This window comes from Bubalus kerabau, chromosome 6, assembly GCF_029407905.1.
Source record: "Bubalus kerabau isolate K-KA32 ecotype Philippines breed swamp buffalo chromosome 6, PCC_UOA_SB_1v2, whole genome shotgun sequence".
NCBI classification, from domain to species: domain Eukaryota; kingdom Metazoa; phylum Chordata; class Mammalia; order Artiodactyla; family Bovidae; genus Bubalus; species Bubalus kerabau.
Window position 1 is genome coordinate 103,678,856 of NC_073629.1, and position 21,746 is coordinate 103,700,601.

The 21,746-nt window shown below is 43.3% G+C and overlaps 1 protein-coding gene and 1 long non-coding RNA gene across 2 annotated transcripts in view; both read right to left on the bottom strand.

Annotated features, from left to right (window-relative positions):
• Positions 1-228: 228 nt before the first annotated feature.
• Positions 229-1,161, bottom strand: LOC129656283 (olfactory receptor 2A12-like). Its single transcript, XM_055586997.1, has one exon. The coding sequence runs from the start codon at positions 1,159-1,161 to the stop codon at positions 229-231; it is 933 nt and encodes a 310-aa protein (XP_055442972.1).
• A 16,774-nt stretch (positions 1,162-17,935) lies between these two features.
• Positions 17,936-21,746, bottom strand: part of LOC129655587 (uncharacterized) — a 99,166-nt gene continuing 95,355 nt past the window's right edge. The window contains exons 6-7 of the long non-coding RNA XR_008716051.1: positions 19,713-19,936; positions 17,936-18,217 (exon numbers count right to left, since the gene is read on the bottom strand). This is a non-coding gene — a long non-coding RNA (uncharacterized LOC129655587). The remainder of the gene's footprint in view (positions 18,218-19,712; positions 19,937-21,746) is intronic.

Consider the following 21,746-nt stretch of genomic DNA (forward strand, 5'->3'; position numbering starts at 1 on the left):
ACTGTGTGACCCCATGAGATTATGGAGTTGTTTGTAACTGCACCACAATGTAGAAAGATGATCAAGACAGCCATCCGTGGTTTCATGTTCCACATTTGTTCCACTGACCAAGTACTGTGTTGGTTCTATTGTATAATGTTGGTTTCATATGTTATAGATGCTGTCCCTTTCTTCATCAATGAACACTTTACCCCGGACTCCTCCTGTCTCTCAGTTCAGCAGGCCAGTCTATCTCCCCATCACTTTGAGAAAAGCCCTTTTCATGTCCTTATTCCTCAGACTGTAGACCACAGGATTAAGCAGAGCAGTGAAGACATTATAAAAGAGTGAGATCTGCTTGTCTTGCTCAGGGGAATAGCTTGAATTGGGCCTCATGTAGAGGTAGGTGGCTGGAGCATAGAAGAATGTGATCACAGTCAGGTGGGAGGCACAGGTGGAGAAAGCCTTGCAGCGGGCCTGCATGGACTTGAACTTGAAAATGGCCTGGGCAATACGGATGTAGGAGGCCACAATGAGCAAGAGTGGGGCAACAACCATGAAGACACTGATGACCAGGTCCACCATTTCAATGATGTGGGTATCCATGCAAGCCAAATTTCGTACTGAAGGGCCTTCACAGAAGTAGTGGTTGACCATGTTGGGCCCACAGTATGGCAGCCTCATGGTGAAAAAAGTGTGGATCAGAGAGAAGAAGAAACCACAGGCCCAGGTCCCAGCTGACAGTCGTGTGCACAGGCCCCAGCTGAGGATGACAGTATAATGCAGTGGATAGCAGATGGCCACGTACCGGTCAAAGGCCATGACGACAAATAAAATGCACTCGGTCAGGCCCACGGCACCAAAGATATACATTTGTAGCCAACAACCAGCAAAGGAGATGGTCTGGGATCGAGAAAGAAGATGCACCAGCAACTGGGGCACAGTGGTAGTGACACAGCCCATATCCAGCAGGGAGAGGATACAGAGGAAGAAGTACATGGGAGTGTGGAGATGCGTGTCCAGGCATATCAGCGTGATGATGAGCCCATTGGCAAGGACTGAGCTCAGGAAAAGAAGAAGGAAGGCACTGAAGAGGGTCCTGTTGGTCGTGGGGTCACTGGAGAAGCCAAGCAGGATAAATTCAGAAACCCAGCTTTGGTTCTGCCCTGGAGGCATCCACATGGTGGGCCTATAGGAGAATGATATGCATACCACATATGGATATGCATTTAAATATCACCTAAGATATGATAGTTTAGTAAGATCTGGAGGGAGGCAGCTGTAATATTAATCCTCAGCCCACTACCTACCTACTACCTTTTACAGTTACTTCACTTTCTGAGCCTCAGTCTCTTCTTCTATAAAATGTGGCTAATAATACTCATCTCTCAGGGTGTTTAGGAGGAGTTGGGGAGTTGTATGTGAATCATCTCCTACAATGCCTTAAAACATTAAATAGTAGTAAATGCTCATTTGCAATCTCCCCAGGCTTATTCCCAACCCCTCAGAGCAAAGATTAGTTGCTCAAATGTCTAGTAACAATCAACTTACACAGCATCTGCTCCGGCCCCCAAAACCTGCAGATGTGAGCTCCTGTCTACCTTAGAGATCATTTGTCTGGATGTGCGACAAGCCTCTCCTCACCCTATAAATTTGTCTCTTTGACAGCTGACGATAAGAGGCATTACCAATAGAGGGCGGGGCTTCCTTGTTGGCTCAGGAAGTAAACTATCTGCCTGCAATGAAGGAGACCTGGGTTCGATCCCTGGGTCAGGAAGAGCCCCTGGAGAAAGGAATGGCAACCCACTTCGGTATTCTTGCCTGGAAAATTCCATGGACAGAGAATCCTAGCAACATGGTAGGAGGGAGGCTCTGAAGTTGAAGCTTCAATTCTCCTTCCTCAGTTGCTCAGCTAGAGAGCCACTGGGTTGGTAGCATCCAACCACATACTCAGGCCACACACACTCTCCCTACCAGTGGTCACTTCTAGGAGAGCTCTGGCCTGTGGCTCCACCCCCACTCCCAGTAGCAGACTGTATCCTGTGGCAGTCACACCCTTTTTGAAAAAGTCTGAGCTCAGTCTTCTTTTTTCTTCTGATCAGGGAAGATAGATAGTGGTGTCGAGAGCAGGGGGAAGGAGGGAAGTAACTCCTAAATCCTTAGTCCCTGTGTACTCTTCTTTAGCCATAAGGCAGTAGCTGCTTTTTCTTTTTTTAATTGCTACTTCTGGATCTCTTCAAGTTCTTTTTTAAGGCTTTTAGCAGTTATCGACCTTTAACTAGCTAACAATTCTGTATAGTAAATTTTCCCTGTTCACATCACTGGCATGTTCTGTCTCTTCTCAGGATTGAACTGATGCAGATGCTAAATCTATGGGGAATGAATTTGATAAGGAACAGACTGTTATATAATTACAAGCTATCTATCCATAAAGTAATTATTAATTACAAAAGTAAAAAGTGGTAGCTATCAGTGGAGAAACTGGACAACATCTTAACTGAGTGATTACAATTAATGACACCGATAAGGAGCAGATAGACACCTGGTGTTTCCATATGTGAAAACCAACAATGACTTATATATTGTTTCAGACCAAAAAAACAAAACCTGAATCTAACCATGAGAAAACATCAAAGAAACCTAAGTTGAGAAATATTCTACAAAATAACTAACTTTTGAAAGTGAAAGTCGCTCAGTTGTGTCAACTCTTTGCAACCCCATGGACTTCTCCAGGAATTCAGTCCTGGAATTCTCCAGGCCAGAATACTGGAGTGGGTAGCCGTTCCCTTCTCTAGGGGATCTTCCCAACCCAGGGGTTGAACCCAGGTCTCCCGCATTGCAGGCGGATTATTAATCAGCTGAGCCACCCTAGTCTTCAAAAAAGATCTATCATGAAAGACAAAGTTCTAATCTGTAATAGAGGCAAGGAGACTAAAAAATGTATAACAACTATTGCAAAATGTAAAATCAGAAGAGTGGAATACTACAAATAACATTAATTTGACAACTGGTAAGCCTGGAATTTTAATTAGATTAGTTTAGACCAGTATCAGTGTTAAAATGCCTGAGTTTGACAACTACTATGTGAGAGAATATCCTTATTCTCTTACATTTGAGAAACTATTCTCTGAAGTATTAAAGGGTAAAGGAACATGATGTTTATAAATTATTCTCAATTAGTTCTGAAAATTACAGTAACAGCAAGCTAAAAATTTAATACATCTTGTCATGGTACATACAGGTTTCTTTGTAGTATTCTTTCAGGTTTTCTGAGGGTTTTTATTCTAATCCCAAAGTTTTCATTCCAATCCCAAAGAAAGTCAATTCCAAAGAATGTTCAAACTACTGCACAGTTGCACTCATCTCACACACTAGTAAAGTAATGCTCAAAATTCTCCAAGCCAGGCTCCAACCATACGTAAACTGAGAACCTCCAGAGGTTGAAGCTGAATTTAGAAAAAACAGAGGAACCAGAGTTCAAATTGCAAACATCCATTGGATCATCAAAAAAACAAGAGCTCCAGAAAAAAATCTGCTTTATTGACTATACCAAAGCCTTTGACTGTGTGGCTCACAACAAACTGTCGAAAATTTTTCAAGAGATGGAAATACCAGACCACCTTACCTGCCTCCTGAGAAATCTGTATGCAGGTCAAGAAGGAACAGAATCAGACGTGGAACAACAGACTGGTTCCAAATTGGGAAAGGAGTACGTCAAGACTGTATATATTGTCACCTTGCTTATTTAACTTCTATGCAGAGTACATCATGCGAAATGCCAGGCTGGATGAAGCACAAGCTGGAAAGAGGAGAATGAAAAAGCTGGTTTAAAACTCAGCATTAAAAAAACTAATATTATGGCACCTGGCCCCATCACTTCATGACAAATAGATGAGGATAAAATGGAAACAGTGACAGATTTTATTTTCTTGGGCTCAAAAATCATGGTAGATGGTGACTGCAGCCATGAAATTAAAAGATGTTTGCTCCTTGGAAGAAAAGCTATGACCAACCTAGACAACATATTAAAAAGCAGAGACATTAATTACTTTGCCAACAAAGGTCCATCTAGTCAAAGCTATGGTTTTTCCAGTAGTCATGTATGGATGTGAGAGTTGGACTGTAAAGAAGGGTAAGGGCTAAAGAATTGATACTTTTGAACTGTGGTGATGGAGAAGACTCTTGAGAGTCCCTTGGACTGCAAAGAGATCAAACCAGTCCATTCTAAACCAGTCCTGAGTGTTCATTGGAAGGACTGATGCTAAAGCTGAAACTCCAATACTTTGGCCACCTTATGCAAAGAACTGACTCATTGGAAAAGACCCTGATGCTGGGATAGATGGAAGGCAGGAGGAGAAGGGGACGACTGAGGATGAGATGGTTGAATGGCATCACTGACTCAATGGACATGAGTGAGCAACCTCTGGGAGTTGGTGATGGACATGGAAGCCTCGCGTGCTGCAGTCCATGGGGTCACAAAAAGTTGGACATGAAAGAGTGACTGAACTGAACTGAGGGTTTTTACTTCCAGAAAAAGGTTTTGAAAAAAATTTAAATGTGAAATAAAAATTATTTCAGAAAAATAAAAAGTAAAATAATTTAAAGGGAGTTCTTCAGGCAGAATGAAAGTGACAGAAACACAAAAATACAAAAATGAATGGAGAGTCTCTCGAGGAAAGGGTAAATATAAAGTAATAATGAATATAAACCAATAATCAAGTTTTGTGAGATTTAAGACAAAAGACTAGAGATTATGGCAACAATACACAGGAACAAAAGGGGTAAATGGAGTTAGGGTCTAAATATTTAGCATAATTGGAAAAATGGTAAAACTAATATCTAGCATTTTTTTTCTGCTCAGTTACTCAGTTGTGTCTGACTCTTTGCAACCCCATGGACTGCAGCACGACAGGCTTCCCTTACATCATCTCCCAGAGTTTGCTCAAACTCCTGTCATTGAGTTGACAATGCCATCCTACCATCTCATCCATTGTCACTCACTTCTCATGCCCTCAATCTCTTCCAGCATCAGAGTCTCTTCCAATGATCACTTCTCTGCTTCAGGTGGCCAAAGTATTGGAGTTTCAGCTTAAGCATCAGTTCTTTCAATGAATATTCAGGGTTGATTTCTTAGGATTCACTGGTTTGATCTCCTTGCAGTCCAACGGACTCTCAAGAGTCTTCTCCATCACTACAGTCCAAAAGCATAAATTCTTCAGTGCTCAGCCTTCTTTATGGTCCAACACTCACAACCATACATGACTATGGGAAAAGCCATATCTTTATATAGACATTTGTTGGCAAAGTAATGTCTCTGCTTTTTAACATACTGTCTAGATTGATCATAGCTTTTCTTCCAAGGAGCAAGCGTCTTTTAATTTCATGGCTGCAGTCACCATCTGCAGTGATTTTGGAGCCCAAGAAAATAAAATCTGTCACTGTTTTCATTGTTTTCCCTTCTATTTGCCATGAAGTGATGGGATCACATGCTATGATCTTCATTTTGAATGTTGAGTTTTAAGCCAGCTTTTTCACTCTCCTCTTTCACCTTCATCAAAAGGCTCTTTAGTTCATCTTTGCTTTCTGCCATTAGAGGTATCATCTGCATATCTGAGGTTTTAATATTTTTCCTGGAAATCTTGATTCCAGGAGACTAAAGCTTGTGACATCCAGCCCAGAGTTTCAAATGATGTACTCTGCAAGTTAAATAAACAAGGACAATATGCAGCCTTAATATACTCTTTTACCAATTTGAAATTAGTCCATTGTTCCACGTCCAGTTCTAATTGTTGCTTCTTGTCTTTCATACAGGTTTCTCAGGAGGCAGGTCAGGTGGTCTGGTATTCCCATCTCTTTAAGAATTTTCCACAGTAATTGAGATCCACACAGTCAAAGGATTTAGCCTAGTCAATGAAGCAGAAGTGGAAGTTTTTCTGGAATTTTCTTGCTTTTTATATGATCCAACAGATGTTAGCAATTTGGTTTCTAAGTCCTCTGCCTTTTCTAAATCCAGCTTGTACATCTGGAAGTATGGCTTGAAGGATCCAGTAGTTTGGACATTCTTTGTCATTGTCCTTCTTTGGGGTTGGATAAAAACTGACCTTTTCCAGTCCTTTGGCCACTGCTGGGTTTTCCAAATTTCCTGGCATACTGAGTGTAGCACTTTCACAGCATCATCTTTTAGGATTTGAAAATGCTTAGCTGGAATTCCATCACCTCCACTAGCTTTGTTCATAGGTGAGCTTCCTAAGGCCCACCTGACTTCATGCTCCAGAATGTCTGACCCTAGGTGAGTGACCAAACCTTGTGGTTATCCAGGCTATTAAGACCATTTTTGTACAGTTCTTCTGTGTATTCTTGCCACCTCTTCTTAATCTCTTCTCAGATCTGTTCCTCCATCTCCCACTCTCAAACGTTGATTAGATTGTTTCTCTCTTTCTTAGAACTCCTTGTGGTTTTGGGCAAGATATAACCCTAGAATGTTCTAGATTGTTCTGATATAAACTTTGAGCTCTAATACATTGAGAAAAATTTCTCACTCTCATGGTAACTTTATTCCCACTCAGTGAGTTGGAATATTTATAATAAAGTATGGATAAAGGGGTGAGTGGCAGGCTCCCCCGTGGCTCGGTCATAAAGAATCTACCTGCAAGGCAGGAGTTGCAGGAGACACAAGTTCAATCCCTGGGTCAGGAAAATCCCCTGGAGAAAGGAGTGGCAACCAACCCAGTATTCTTGCCTGGAGAATCCCATAGCCAGAGGAGCCTGGTGGGCCATAGTCCATAGTGTCTCAGAGAGTCAGACATGATTGAAGCGATGGGCAGGCATGCACAAAGGAGTGAGTATATAAACTTCTTTCAGAAATATTAATAGCTAATGTTTAGTGAAAACTTTCTGTGTGCCAGGCATTGCTACATGAATTGATCTCAGCCTCATAGCAACCCACTGAGGTAAGTACTAGTACCTACACTTTTAAGATGGGAAAAAACAAACTAAGCCATAGAGAAAGTAAGTGATTCACTCCAAATTATACTGTTTGCGTGATCGAACCTGGGATTTGAACCAAGGCAGTTTGGCTTCAGAGCCAACTCTTAATTATTAATTTCTCCTGCTGGAGGTGAACAGGCTCTAAGCGGGAGGGGCAAAGAAGGCAAACTTCCCCCATCTGCTCCTCAATTTGAGCTTCTTGAGGCTTGGCACAAGATACTATAGAATCATGGCCTACATGTTACAGCCACCAGATGAGAAAGAATCAGATCTCTCCTAGGATAAGGGAATAAAGTGGCAGCCACAGACTATCTCTCATGATAGTGTCCTTCATCTGCTCCCATCACCTGGAGGTGGGAAACCATGGGGTTGCACTGGAAGCAGAAGTCATCCATAGCAAGAGACTTGGGAACTGATTACCATACTAGACCTTAGTAAATCTTTGTCAAATCCTCCTTTGTCAACCTTGATTTCCAAAGGGAATGGGGACAGTCATTTAGTGAAAATAAAAAGTCTCCTAAGATTCCATTAAGCCAACAGTCTCTGTCCTAATTCACAAAAGCCCAGGTCTCTAGTGAAGAGGGGAGTGGGAACTAATCATTGTGGTCGCTGATGTCATTGGTGAAGGCTTCTCCCAGCATAACCATCATTGTCCTTTCATAATGTCTCGTATCTGGACTTGGAGATCTGAAGCTCAAGAAATTCATTTTCTGCATCTAACTCCTAGAACTTGGCTTGGCAAAGAGGACCTGTCCATATATAGTTCCTAAATGAACAAATGGAAAAAGGAAGAAGCCTAGGAAGAAAGAATGGGGAGGGGACTGAGATGTGAAGTGGGGAGGAAAGAAGAATGAGGAACAAGGGAGGGGGCTAGAGGGATGTTGGGGAACAAGCACGGAGAGGACCCAGTGGCTGAGTGACCTGGCTACCTCTGAACCCCAGGCCCACAGATGTCTGGATCATACCTATAGCCCCAGCCCAGTGACTACCTCACCCCTCACTCATTCACACATCACAGAGAGACTGTTACTTGTCCTGAAGGGGAAGAGACTCAACAGGAAGCGCCCAGGGCAACTGAGTCCAGTGAGGCAGGATTCCAGGCAACCCAGTCTCCAGAAAAACACTAGGCTTCTGAGAGGTGGAAGGATGAACCCCCTGGCTTCTCTCTATGATTCAGCTCTTTGCACTTGACCCGGCCAACCCTGGCTCCTGAAGGCCTTTCCTATCAGGTTCTCAGGGTTAGATGGAGGGAGGCTTGGCCCATCCATGCTTCTCTCAATGGACCAAGCTGTTGAGGCTTCATGTCCTGCCTCCTTACCAGGCTTTTCTGGGAGAGGGAGGGGAGGGCCATCTTCCTGCTTCCTGCCACTGTCTCTGTCCCTGGTGGGGATGCCAAGATGGAATTCTCTGAATGTTGTCAACAAGAACCCCACAAGAAAGAGTCCTTTGGGGTTAGAGCAGGAGAAAACCCACCCCGTTGGGGAGACATAGTGACCTGTCCTTTCTTTTTCCAGCTTTCTGAGGAATATGACCAGTCCAGGGGAGAGGAAATTACACCTGGTCTTCTTGCAGAAATGTCAAGAACTAAAAGCCTCATGTTGATTCTCTTCTTACTCCCAAACCCCTGTGCCCCAATGTGTCAATTAGAACATGGCTGAGTCATACTCCTATTCTTTATGGTGGGAGATTCTGAGCAAATCAAAATCTTCCTCTGTTACTGACCAGAATTACAACTCTACCTGAACTCTCACTGAATTTCTTCCTGCTGTCCCAGAGCTCATTCTGATCACCAGCAGGGTTGGGCCAGCTGGGGCATTGGTAGGAGGATGAAGACTGGACTCTGGATGCTGAATTCTGAGCCAGGTGGTCCTGCGGGCCTCAAGCAGATGAGGGTGGGCTGGCAAGAGGGAAAACGCTAGGGCTGCGGCAGTCCTAACAATGGGGGACTCTCTGCGGAGGTTGAGAATACCTCTGGGAAGGACTCTGGCAATTATCTCTTGTTTGCTAAGACAGGTGCCCCAGAAAGTTTTCTGATTTTATGTCTTGGGAGGGAGCTGAGGTAAATTGCAGGAGGTGGTGATGGTAATAATGATCAAGAGCATCTTAATGGTCCTCTAGGACAGCCCCATGCACAAAGCACTTTCATGTGACTTTTCTCACCAGGTCCTCCCAGTACTCCTGGGAGGGAGGTCTTATGGGAGGGCAGTGTTATGGTCCTGGTGTATAGATGATGACAATGATGTTGATTCACTGAGCACTTGTGATGGGCCATGTACTGAGGGAGTCAGCGATACAGGTTTTGGTCATTTAGTGCTCTCTAAGGGATAAAGGGGCTTCAAAGTCAACATGTCCAGTTCCTTACTCTCTTTTACAGCCATGAAAACTACAGCTCAGAGAAGCAAAGTTATCGCCCTGCAGGAGTTAGTGTAGGTGATTCCGACCTAGAAGTCCTTTTTCCCAGTCAGAGACCCATTCAATGGACCACAGGCTCCTTCCTCTGCTTCATTCTCTAGGAATCTAAAGAAAAACTGTCCACCTGTCCATCTCATCGTGCATGCCCTCAACATTTCACCCCTGGGTGTTTGTATCCCCCCAATGCTGTAAATCTTGTTTGAGCCAATGAAAGTACACAAAGTTCAGATAAGATAATGGGATAGTAATAATAATGGTAAAGAAAAAAACAACCAAACAATAACAACAGTGGTGATAATGATTATGGGTGCATGCATGCTAAGTCACTTCAGCTGTGTTCAACTCTTTGTGATCCTATGTATTGGAGCTGCCAAGCTCCTCTGTCCATGGGATTCTCCAGGCAAGAACACTGGAGTGGGTTGTCATTTCCTTCTCCAATGTATGAAAGTGAAAAGTGAAAGTGAGGTCGCTCAGTTGTGTCCGACTCTTAGCGACTCCATGGACTGCAGCCTACCAGGCTCCTCCGTCCGTGGGATTTTCCAGGCAAGAGTACTGGAGTGGGGTGCCATTGCCTTCTCCAAAAAAGCAACCTAGTAATACTCAATTATCAATTCAAATTTGAAAAAAAACCTCTTAGGAAAGTAGAAATAAAAGGTAGCTTCCTTAATGTGATAAATATGATCTCCAGAGGAAGCAACCTACTGCAAATGTCATACTACATGGTGAAATACTAATAACTCACTAACAGTGAAAGTGAAACAAAAAGTTCACTATTACCATTTCCATTAACCATTATACGAATGGTCCTACCGGCTTCCCTGGTGGCTCAGATGGTAGAGTCTGCTGGCGGTGCTGGAGACCCGGGTTCGATCCCTGGGTCAGGAAGATCCCCTGGAGAAGGAAATGGCAAACCACTCCAGTATTCTTTGGAAAACCCCATGGATGAAGGAGCCTGGCAGGCTATAGTCCATGAGGTCGCAAAGAGTCAGACACGACTGAGCAACTTCACTTTCTTTCTTTCTAATGGTTCTAGTCAGTGAAATAAGTCAAGAGAAAGAAACAAAAGACTAAAGAAATGGAAAGGAAGAAACAAAACTGTCTTTATTTGCAGAATACTTGATTGTGTAGGTAGAAAATTTTTAAAGAATCCAAAGACAAACTGGAATTAGTAAGTACATGAAAATCGAACATATTGCTCTATATCAGCAGCTCAAAAGTAGTTCATAAGAGCATTTTATAAAAGAAAACCTGTAGTAAAAATTTTAATAAAATGTATGTAGAAAAACATTATTTAAAGAAATTAAGGTAGAGCCAAGTAAATGAAGGAATATGACATCTTCATGCACAGGTTGGACAATTCAACATTACAGGATACAAAACTGATTTATAGATTAAATGCAGTCCTAGTCTTAACCCTAATAGGTTTTTCTATGGAAAATTGACAACCTGAATATAATATTTATATGGAATTCTGGAGAATCTTGAAGGAAAAAAACCAAAGTTGGAGAACTTACCAGATATTGACTTACTATAAAGCTGCAATAATTAGGCAAGTATGAAATTGACACAAAAATAAACAAATGGATTGATGAAACAGGGTACAGAACAGACCTATGAATATATAGTCACCTAATTTATAATAAAGTTGATACTACAATGCAATGGGGACTTTTCAACAAATTCTGCTGGATCATGCAGATATTCACACAGGAAAAAAAATGTTGAAACCTACCTCAAAAATTATATTGTCACCCTGCTTATTTAACTTTTATGCAGAGTACATCATGAGAAACACTGGGCTGGAGGAAGCACAGGCTGGAATCAAGATTGCTGGGAGAAATATCAATAACCTCACATATGCAGATGACACCACCCTTATGGCAGAAAGTGAAGAGGAACTCAAAAGCCTCTTGATGAAGGTGAAAGAGGAGAGTGAAAAAGTTGGCTTAAAGCTCAACATTCAGAAAACTAAGATCATGGCATCCAGTCCCATCACTTCATGGCAAATAGATGAGGAAGCAGTGGAAACAGTGGTTGACTTTATTTTTCTGGGCTCCAAAATCACTGCAGATGATGATTGCAGCCATGAAATTAAAAGACACTTACTGCTTGGAAGGAAAGTTATGAACAACCTAGACAGCATATTGAAAAGCAGAGACATTACTTTGTCAACAAAGGTCTGTCAAGTCAAGGCTATGGTTTTTCTAGTGGTCACGTATGGATGTGAGAGTTGGACTATAAAGAAAGCTAAGCGCCAAAGAATTGATACTTTTGAACTGTGGTGTTGGAGAAGACTCTTGAGAGTCCCTTGGACTGCAAGGAGATCAAACCAGTCCATCCTAAAGGAGATCAGTCCTGAATATTCATTGGAAGGACTGATGCTGAAGCTGAAACCCCAATACTTTGGCCACCTGATGTGAAGAGTTGGCTCATTGTAAAAGAGCCTGATGCTGGGAAAGATTGAAAGCAGGAGGAGAAGGGGACAACAGAGGATGAGATGATTGGATGGCATCACCAACTCAATGGACATGGGTTTGGGTGAACTCCAGGAGTTGGTGATGGACAGAGAGACCTGGCGTGCTGCGGTTCATGGGGTCACAAAGAGTAAGACACAACTGAGTGACTGAACTGAACTGAACCTCAAAAATTAATCCTGATATATTATAGTTTTTTTTTTCTTTCCTTTAGAATTTTTTTTAAATTTTATTTTATTTTTAAACTTTACATAATTGTATTAGTTTTGCCAAATATCAAAATGAATCCGCCACAGGTATACATGTGTTCCCCATCCTGAACCCTTCTCCCTCCTCCCTCCCCATTCCATCCCTCTGGGTCGTCCCAGTGCACCAGCCCCAAGCATCCAGTATGGTGCATCGAACCTGGACTGGCAGCTCGTTTCATACATGATATTTTACATGTTTCAATGCCATTCTCCCAAATCTTCCCACCCTCTCCCTCTCTCACAGAGTCCATAAGACTGTTCTATACATCAGTGTCTCTTTTGCTGTCTCGTACACAGGGTTATTGTTACCATCTTTCTAAACTCCATATATATGCGTTAGTATACTGTATTGGTGTTTTTCTTTCTGGCTTACTTCACTCTGTATAATAGGCTCCAGTTTCATCCACCTCATTAGAACTGATTCAAATGTATTCTTTTTAATGGCTGAGTAATACTCCATTGTGTATATGTACCATAGCTTTCTTATCCATTCATCTGCTGATGGACATCCTGATATATTATAGTTTTAAATGGTAAAATAGAATAATAAATTTTTAGAATCAAATGCAGAAAAATATCTATGTCACCTTGCAATAAGCAGAAATTTCTTAAACAGGGCACATAGAGAAAAAGATGATAAATTATATATTTTATGTAATTACATTATAGATAATTACATATAATTGCATATATATCATTATATACAATTATATACACAGATTATGGTAAAATGAAGAACTTAAAATTTATATCCAGAATAAAAAATTCTTTAAAATAAACAAAGGCTACCAAATATAATAATGAGCAAAAGATTTTAAAAGGCACTTCACAAATGAGGCTATCTAAACAGACAGTAATCAAATGAAACTCAGCATCATTAGTCATCCAGGAATTGCAAATTAAGACCACAGCACAACACCACTATACACCCACTAGAATGGCTAAAATGAAAAATACATGGTGTTGGCAACAGTAACCAGAATTTTCTTACACTGTTGATGAGAGTGTATTATTAATTATTAATATTAATTAAAATAATATTAATATAATTAACATATAAAATTAATATTATTGTGTTATTCCTCTGGAAAACATCTGATGGTATCTCTTAAAATTGAACATATGCATTCCATATTGCTTAGCAATTCTATTCCTAACTATACTTCTCCATACTTATAGACACACATATATATTCTAGGAAAACATTAGTTGTTAGTCCCTCAGTTGTGTCTGACTCTTTGCAACCCCACGGACTGTAGCCCACTGGGCTCCTCTGTCCATGGAATTCTCCAGACAAGAATGCTGGAGTGGGTAGCCATTCGCTTCAGCAGGGGATCATCCCAACCCAGGGATTGAACTTGGATCTCCTGCATTGCAGGAAGATTCTTTACCATCTGAGCCACCAGGGAAGCCCATATTCTTGGGAAGACATTTACAGAAATGTTCAAAACACTAGAAAAAAGGCCCCTGGTAGGGAAATACCCAAGTTTCAATCAACAGTATAATGGATAAAAGCACTGTAATATGTTTCTATAGAGGTTACCTTTTGGGAGGATAAAACCTCACAGGAGACATCAGGCCATCCTCAGTCTTCACTATCCCCAGGCCCAGCTCCTCACCTGACCAATGGACCACCTACATATCCCTCAAAGTCATCCCTTCCTTTGCCCTGGATTAGGAGCCCAGCATTTCTCACCCATAATACTGCAAAAGTCCCTCCTTAGTCTCCCTGCCTCTGGACTCTTTTCCTTTAGTACATTCTCCATATGGACTACTACAAGTTATTGTTCAAAATATAACACTGACCTAGCTGTCTCCTGTTTAAAACCTTTAAGGGTTCCCAATGCCAGATAATGTTTGACACCCACATAGAACCCTTCCTAAATGACCTACACCCTTCACACTTCTTTAGCCTCAGTGCCCAACTCTATCCCTCATCCCATCTTTTCCGTACAAGCATGCCCAGAGTCATGTATGTCTCTACCTCTATCACATCTTCAGACCCTTGCCTAGGTCTTTATAAAGCATGGAAGAACACCAACCCCTACATCCTTGCCGCCCACACATACTCTGTTACACATCCAATGTTTATTCCCATCTTAGGACTCAACTCATTTATCATCCCACCAAGAAGCCTTCCCAGACCCACTCCATCTCCCAAACCCTGGTTGGATGCTTTCTCTATTTCTCAGACTCCACTGTGATTATTGGCAAGTTCAGTTCAGTTCAGTCACTCAGTCGTGTCTGACTCTTTGCGACCCCATTAATTTCAGCACGCCAGGCCTCCCTGTCCATCACCAACTCCCGGAGTTCACCCAGACTCACGTCCATCGAGTCAGTGATACCATCTAGCCATCTCATCCTCTGTCGTCCCCTTCTCCTCCTGCCCCCAATCCCTCCCAGCATCAGAGTCTTTTTCAATGAGTCAACTCTTCGCATGAGGTGCCCAAAGTACTGGAGTTTCAGCTTCAGCATCATTCCTTCCAAAGAAATCCCAGGGCTGATCTCCTTCAGAATGGACTGGTTTGATCTCCTTGCAGTCCAAGGGACTCTCAAGAGTCTTCTCCAACACCACACTTCAAAAGCATCAATTCTTCAGCACTCAGCCTTATTCACAGTCCAACTCTCACATCCACAGATGACCACAGGAAAAACCATAGCCTTGACTAGACGGACCTTTGTTGGCAAAGTAATGTCTCTGCTTTTGAATATGCTATCTAGGTTATAACCCTAGTAATCCTAGAAGGTTCTGACATAAAGTTAGAGGTCTAATATCTTGGAAAAAATTTCTCTCTCTCATGTTAACTTTACTTCCACTCATTGAGTTGAAATATCTATAATAAAGTGTGGATAATGGGATGAGTTTATAATGTGCCTTTCAGTAATAAGAATACCTAATGTTTAACGAGCACTTTCTATGTGCCAGGCATTGCTACACTAACTTTATCAAATCCTCCCAACAACTCTTTGAGGTAAGCACTGGTACCTCCACTTTTACAGAGAAAAGAAAACTAAATCATACAGAAACTAAGTGATTCACTCCAAATTATACGATTTGTATGATGAACCCAGGATTTGAATCAAGGCAGTTTGGTTTCAAAGCCAACTCTTAACCAGAATCTTCTCCTGGTTCAGGTGAACACTCTCTAAGTGGGAAGGGTAAAGAATGCAAACTGCCCCCATTACTCCTCAATTTGAGCTTCTTGAGGTTTGGAACGAGATACTATAGAATCATGGCCTATGTGTTACAGCCACCAGATAAGATAGCATAAGGCCCCTCCTAGGATAAAGTGCTAAAGTGGCAGCCACAGACTATCTCTCATGATAAAGTTTTCTCCATCTGCTCCCATCACTTGGATGTGGAAAGCTATGGGGTTGCACTGGAAGCAGAAGGCATCCGTAGCAAGAGACTTGGGAACTGAGTACCATACTAGAACTTCATAAATCTTTGTAAAAAGCCCCCCTCTTATTAGTCAACCTTGACTTCCATGGGAAGGGGGACATCTTCTGGTGGAAAAAAAAAGTCTCCTAAGATTCCATTAAGCCAACAGTCTCTGTCCTAATTCACAACAGCCCAGGTCTCCAGGGGACAGGGGAGTGGGAACTAATCATTGTGTCCTGCTGTCATTGTTGCAGGCTTCTCCCAGCATAACCACCATTGTCCTTTCCTGACGTCTCTTAGCTGAACTTGGAGGCCTGAAGCTCAGGAAATTATTCATTTTCTGTTTCTAGCTCCTGGAACGCAGTTTGGAACAGACGAACCATCCATACATATTTACTACATGAGCAAATGGAAGAAAGAAGGAGGTCTAGGAAGAAAGAATGGGATGTGAGGTGGGGAAGGAAGACAAGTGGGGAATGTGGGAGCTGCCTGGAGGGATGTTGGGGCAGAAGCACAGAGAGGACCCAGTGGCCGGGTGGCCTGGCTACCGCTGACCTCCAGCTCCCACAGATGCCTGGATCCCACCCATAGCCCCAAGCACAGTGACCATCTCACCCCTCAGGCACTCACAGGTTACAGAGAGACTGTCACTTGTTCTTAATGGAAAGAGACTGAACAGGAAGTGCCCAGGGCAACTGAATCCAGTGAGCCAGGATTCCAGGCAACCCAGTCTCCAGAAAAGCACTAGGCTTCTGAGAGATGGAAGCATGAATCCCCTGCCTTCTCTGCATTGCTCAGCTCTTTGCACTTGACCTGACCAGCCCTGGCTCCTGAAGGCCTTCCCTTCCAGGTCCTCAGGTGCAGGTAGAGGGAGCCTTGGCCAGCCCAAGTTCTTCCCAATGGGCCAAGCTGCTGAGGGTTTATGCCTCCTTACCAGGCTTTCCCTGGGAGAGCAAGGGGGAGGGCCACCCCTGCCTCCTGCCATCACAGACCCTATCCGTTGTGGGGATGCCAAGATGGAATTCTCTGAATGCTGTCAACGAGAACCCCACAAGGAAGAGCCCCTTGGGGACAGAGCAGGAGGAAACCACATCCCGGTTGGGGAGACGTAGTGACCTGTCTTTATATTTTTCAAGTACCTGGTCCACTTGCAGAGATCCCAAGAACTGAAGGCTTCATGCGGATTCCTCCCTTCTCGCCCAAACCCCTGAGTCCCAACTTGTCAATTAGCCCATGTCTGAGTCACACTCCTATTTCTTACTGAACTACCTTGAACAAATCTTACTCCATTCCCTACCAGAACAACACCTTGAACACGATGATACTTATGAGTTGGCCATGGAGAACTATACAGAGCTTGAACCAGGGCCTGGAAGACAGCATCTGAAAAGTATCATCAGTCACATGTTACATACAAGGAAGTTGAAGTCCAGTGCAGGTGGGAACCTGCCCAAGGATTCACATCTTCTGAGGGCAGAAACAGAATCTGAATCAGGATCTGTCATGTCCTAGTGACCATTCTAATAAACTGCTATTATTCTGAACCTGTTTGCACATCTAAAAATGATAATGATATCTTAATAACCCTAACACTCTGGGGTTGCAGGAGAATTAAATGAGATAACATGATGAAAGCCCTGCATAGGTCCTGCCCATGCCTCCCATGACTCAGCTCCTGTCCTGCCTTCTGTCTGGGCCTCGGTTCTCCATTCATTCAGAAAGAGAAGGTTGGATACAGAGGTCCTGCCCAGTCAACCACAGGTCACCGGAGTCAATCACTGACTTTTCAGAAGTGAGTGGAATGGTGTTAAATGAGGTCATTATTAAAGTTAAGTTACATAAACAATAATTAATTCAAGTATGTTAGAAACAAAGCTCAGTGAACCCTGAAAGCACAATGCTGTGTGAAGTAAGTCAGACAGAGAAAGCCAAACACTGTATGATCTCACTTACATGTGGAATCTGAAAACATGCAACTCGAAACAGAGAGTAGAGTGTGGTGGCCTGGGGCTAGGGGCAGAAAAATGGAGAGAGGTTGATCAAATGGGACAAATTCTCAGTTATAAGATAATAAGTTCTGGGGATCTAACCCTCAATATAGTGACTATCGTTAACAATACTGTACTGTATACTGGAAAGTCGCTATGAGAGTAAAGCTTTAACGTTTTCACTATAAGAGCAGCAATGAAATGGTAGGGGTGCGGTAAAGCAATGCATGTGCTGTGCTGTGCTTAGTTGCTCAGCTGTGTCCAACTCTTTGCAACCCCATGAACTGTAGCCCACCAGGATCCTCTGTCCATGGGGATTCTCCTGCAAGAACACTGGAGTGCATTGCCATGCCCTCCTCCAGGGGATCTTCCCAACTCAGGGATCAAACACTGGTCTTCCACACTGCAGGCAGATTCTTCACCATCTGAGCCACCAGGGAAGCCCAAAGTAATGCATAAACTAACTTTATTGTGGTAACAGTTTCATAATATACACACATATCAGTTCATCACATTGTACAACTTAAACTTACAGAATATTATATGTCAATTAAATCTCAATAATTCGGGGTGAAAAAAGAAAATAAAATTCAATTTACAGGAAAAAAAAAAACCCAGAAGTTAGAAACAAAAGCTGGGGGACTTCTCTGGTGGTTCAGTGGTTGACACCTTGCCTTTGAATACATGGGGTTCAGGTTTGATCACTGTTTGAGGAGATAAAATCCCACATGCCTTGTGGCCAAAAATCTAAAAAAAAAAAAAGCAGAAGCAATGTTGTAACAAATTCAATAAAGACTTTAAAAAAGTGTCCATATGGAGAAATAATTTTAAAGAAAAAAAACTAAAAACTCTTCACATCTTAATTATTCTACTACAATGCAGATATCTGTTCTCTGTGTTCTAACAGTTGTTTGAATCCACTGGATTTGTACAGTGGAAATAATCTAATCATGGAGTGCTCTGAACATCTCTCCCTAGGTCTGAGTTCAGTGATATCATGTTTCCTTGAAATCTGGCCATGACGGGTTTATCTACTCAACACGGAATCCAGAAAACAGTACAAGTCAGAATTCTTCCCCGCCTCCCAGTATTTATTGCTAGATGCTTCCCAGCACACCGCTGCTTCCAGTACTGAGTCCTAAGAAGCCAGACGTCTCAGGCTGACCTAGTGCTGGAGGCTTCCCACTCTGCTATTGGCGACCCTCGTCCAGGAGGAGCCCAGCCCAGCAGCTCAGACCCTCTCAGCCCAGTCCTCTTGCCTGGCCCTGACAGAGGCTCCCAGACAGCGAGACACAGCCTGGCACTGTCCTCTGGACCCTCGCCAGCCTCCTCACAAGCCTCAGCAGGGCCGACCATGGCACGTGGAAGACCAGCTCTGCACTCAGGGAGCTCCCACACCCCACTGGCTCCCACCTTTAGGGATGAAGCCCAAGCGCACTCAGAGTCTACTTTGCACAGGCCTTGGGAGGCAGGGATTTGACAGATGAGAAAACAGTGTCAGAAAGGGTAAGGAACTTCTCCAAACAAGATCAGAAAGGCTGCTAACAGGAGGAGCCCAGAAGCACATGGAGGCCACTGCTACCCCCACTTGGCTCTGTCTTCTAGGTAAGGTTCAGTTTCCATTTCTCTAAAATGTGGAAGACTCTTTTCTTCCCTCACAGGTGATGATGCAGATCCAGTAATGGTACACATGAGCCCGATGCTCAGCACAGAATAACCACTTCATGAAAGTTAATCCCCTCCCTGTGTCTACTTCCTGATCCCCCTTCCCGTTCCTTCTTCCTGGAATCACACCTTACAGGGAGGGGACACATTCCCTCCTTCATGGCATCTCTGAGCTCGATCCACTGTGTGCCCCTGAACTATCCCTGGGGTTAGGAGTACCTGAGGATTCCATCCAGGTACTCAGGTTCCTTGGGCAGGGGGTTTAGGGGGCTGGCAGGGGCGGACTCTGATCCCAGGGCTCCCTGCAATCCTCAGCTCTTCCTCAGACTCAGCTACAGTCTCAGAGGACTAAACTGTGGCAGTCTTCTCCTGTACCCCAACTCCCTCAACCCATACATACAAATACATCTTCCAGCCTGATGGGCCCAGAGATTCAGGGAGGACAGGGAGTTGGGTCCAGGACTCAGGACAGATGAAAACTTGCCCTGTCAATCCTTCTGTCCAGAACAGGAATGGCAATGATAACCAACTCTTCCCTGAGCCAAAGCCCTAACTCCTCTTCCCCCATGTCACTGACCCTCACTTCAGCTTGAAACAGGTAATCCAGGCAGGACCTATCTGTCCATTGGATGGATGAAGAGACTGAGGTCCAGGGAGGTGCAGTGACTTGCCCGAAGTCAGAAGCAATCCAAGATCGTAGATAAGATAAATCTCAGGCCATCCTGTCTCCTTAAATGACAGAATTACTTAAAGGCTGCCAAGCTTCATCCTACCCTCCATATCCCAGTAAAGTGATGTGACCTGGAAGAAATGAAAATGAAAGCAAAAGTCGCTCAGTCATGTCCAACTCTTTGCAACCCCATGGACTGTGAAGTCCATGGAATTCTCCAGGCCAGAATACTGAAGTGGGTAGCCGTTCCCTTCTCCAGGGGAACTTCCCAACCCAGGGATCAAACCCAGGTCTCCCACATTGCAGGCAGGTTCTTTATCAGCTAAGCCACTTGGGAAGAATACTAGAGAGAGTAGCCAATCTCCTCTCCAGCAGAAGAAATGAGGGATTTGGCTAAAACCATGCAACTAGATAATGTTGCTGGCCAAAATCTTGGCTTTGTCTTCCAAAGCCGAATAAAAAAATACAGAGGCTGGGATTGGAGGAAATAGAAAGGTGGCTTTAGTGCTCATCCAGCAGAGAGGGGAACACAGTAGGCTCCTTCTTGTAAAACTCCCCTCCAATAAGAAATTTAGGGGCTTATATAAGATAAAAGCTTGCAGTCAGGAGTTAATGATGAGGAACAAAGGTGTGAGGGTCTTGTCTTCTTCCTCTTGTACTGTTTCAAAAACAGTCATAGGCTGGCGCAGTAACCCAGTAATCGAGTCTGGCAGTTTGGTCGCCTCCTTTCTGACATGTTAAAAAGAAAAACGTCAAGGCTGTATATTGTCACCCTGCTTATTTAACTTATATACAAAGCACATCATGTGATATGCCCAGCTGGATGAATCACGAGCCAGAATCAAGATTACTAGGAGAAATACCAATAACCTCAGATATGCAGATGATACCACCCTAAAGACAGAAAGTAAAGAGGAACTAAAGAGCCTCTTGTTGAAGATGAAAGAGGAAAGTGAAAAAGCTGCCTTAAAACTCAACATTCAAAAAACAAAGATCATGGCATCCACTCCCATCACTTCATAAGAAATAGATGGGGAAAAAAATGGAAAAGGTGACAGATTTTTAGATGGTGACTGCAGCCATGAAATTAAAAGATGTTTGCTCCTTGGAAGAGAAGCAATGACAAACCTAGACAGCATATTAAAAAAAAAAAAAAAAAAAAACAGAGACATCACTTTAACAATGAAGGTCTGTATAGTCAAAGCTATGGTTTTTTACAGTACTCATGTACAGATGTGAGAGTTGGACCATAAAGAAGGTTGAGTGCCAAAGAATTGATGCTTTCCAACTGTGGTGCTGGGAGGGATTGGGGGCAGGAGGAAAAGGGGACAACAGAGGATGAGATGGCTGGATGGCATCACCAACTCAATAGACGTGAGTTTGAGTGAACTCCGGGAGTTGGTGATGGACAGGGAGGCCTGGCGTGCTGCGATTCATGGAGTCGCAAAGAGTCGGACACGACTGAGCGACTGAACTGAACTGAACTGTGGTGCTGGAGAAGACTCTTGAGAGTCCCTTGGACAGCAAGGAGATCAAACCAGCTAATCCTTAAGGAAATCAACCCTGAATATTCATTGGAAGGACTGATGCTGAAGCTAAAGCTCCAATACTTTGGTCACCTGATGCAAAATGCTAACTCTTTGGGAAAAATCCTAATGTTGGGAAAGATTGAGGGCAGGAAAAGAAGGGGACAACAGAGGTTGAGATGGTTGGGTGACATCATCAACTCAAAAGACATGAATCTGAGCAAACTTCAGGAGATAGTGAGGGCTTGCCTGATAGCTCAGTTGGTAAAGAATCTGCCTGCAATGCAGGAGACACCAGTTCGACTCCTAGGATGGGAAGATTCCCTGGAGAAGGGATAGGCTATCCACTCCAGCATGCTTGGGCTTCCCTTGTGGCTCAGCTGGTAAAGATTCCGCCTGCAATGCCAATGGCACC

Coding starts and splice junctions, on each gene's coding strand:
- LOC129656283 (XM_055586997.1), bottom strand. CDS start 1,161: ATGTGGATGCCTCCAGGGCAGAACCAAAGCTGGGTTTCTGAATTTATC.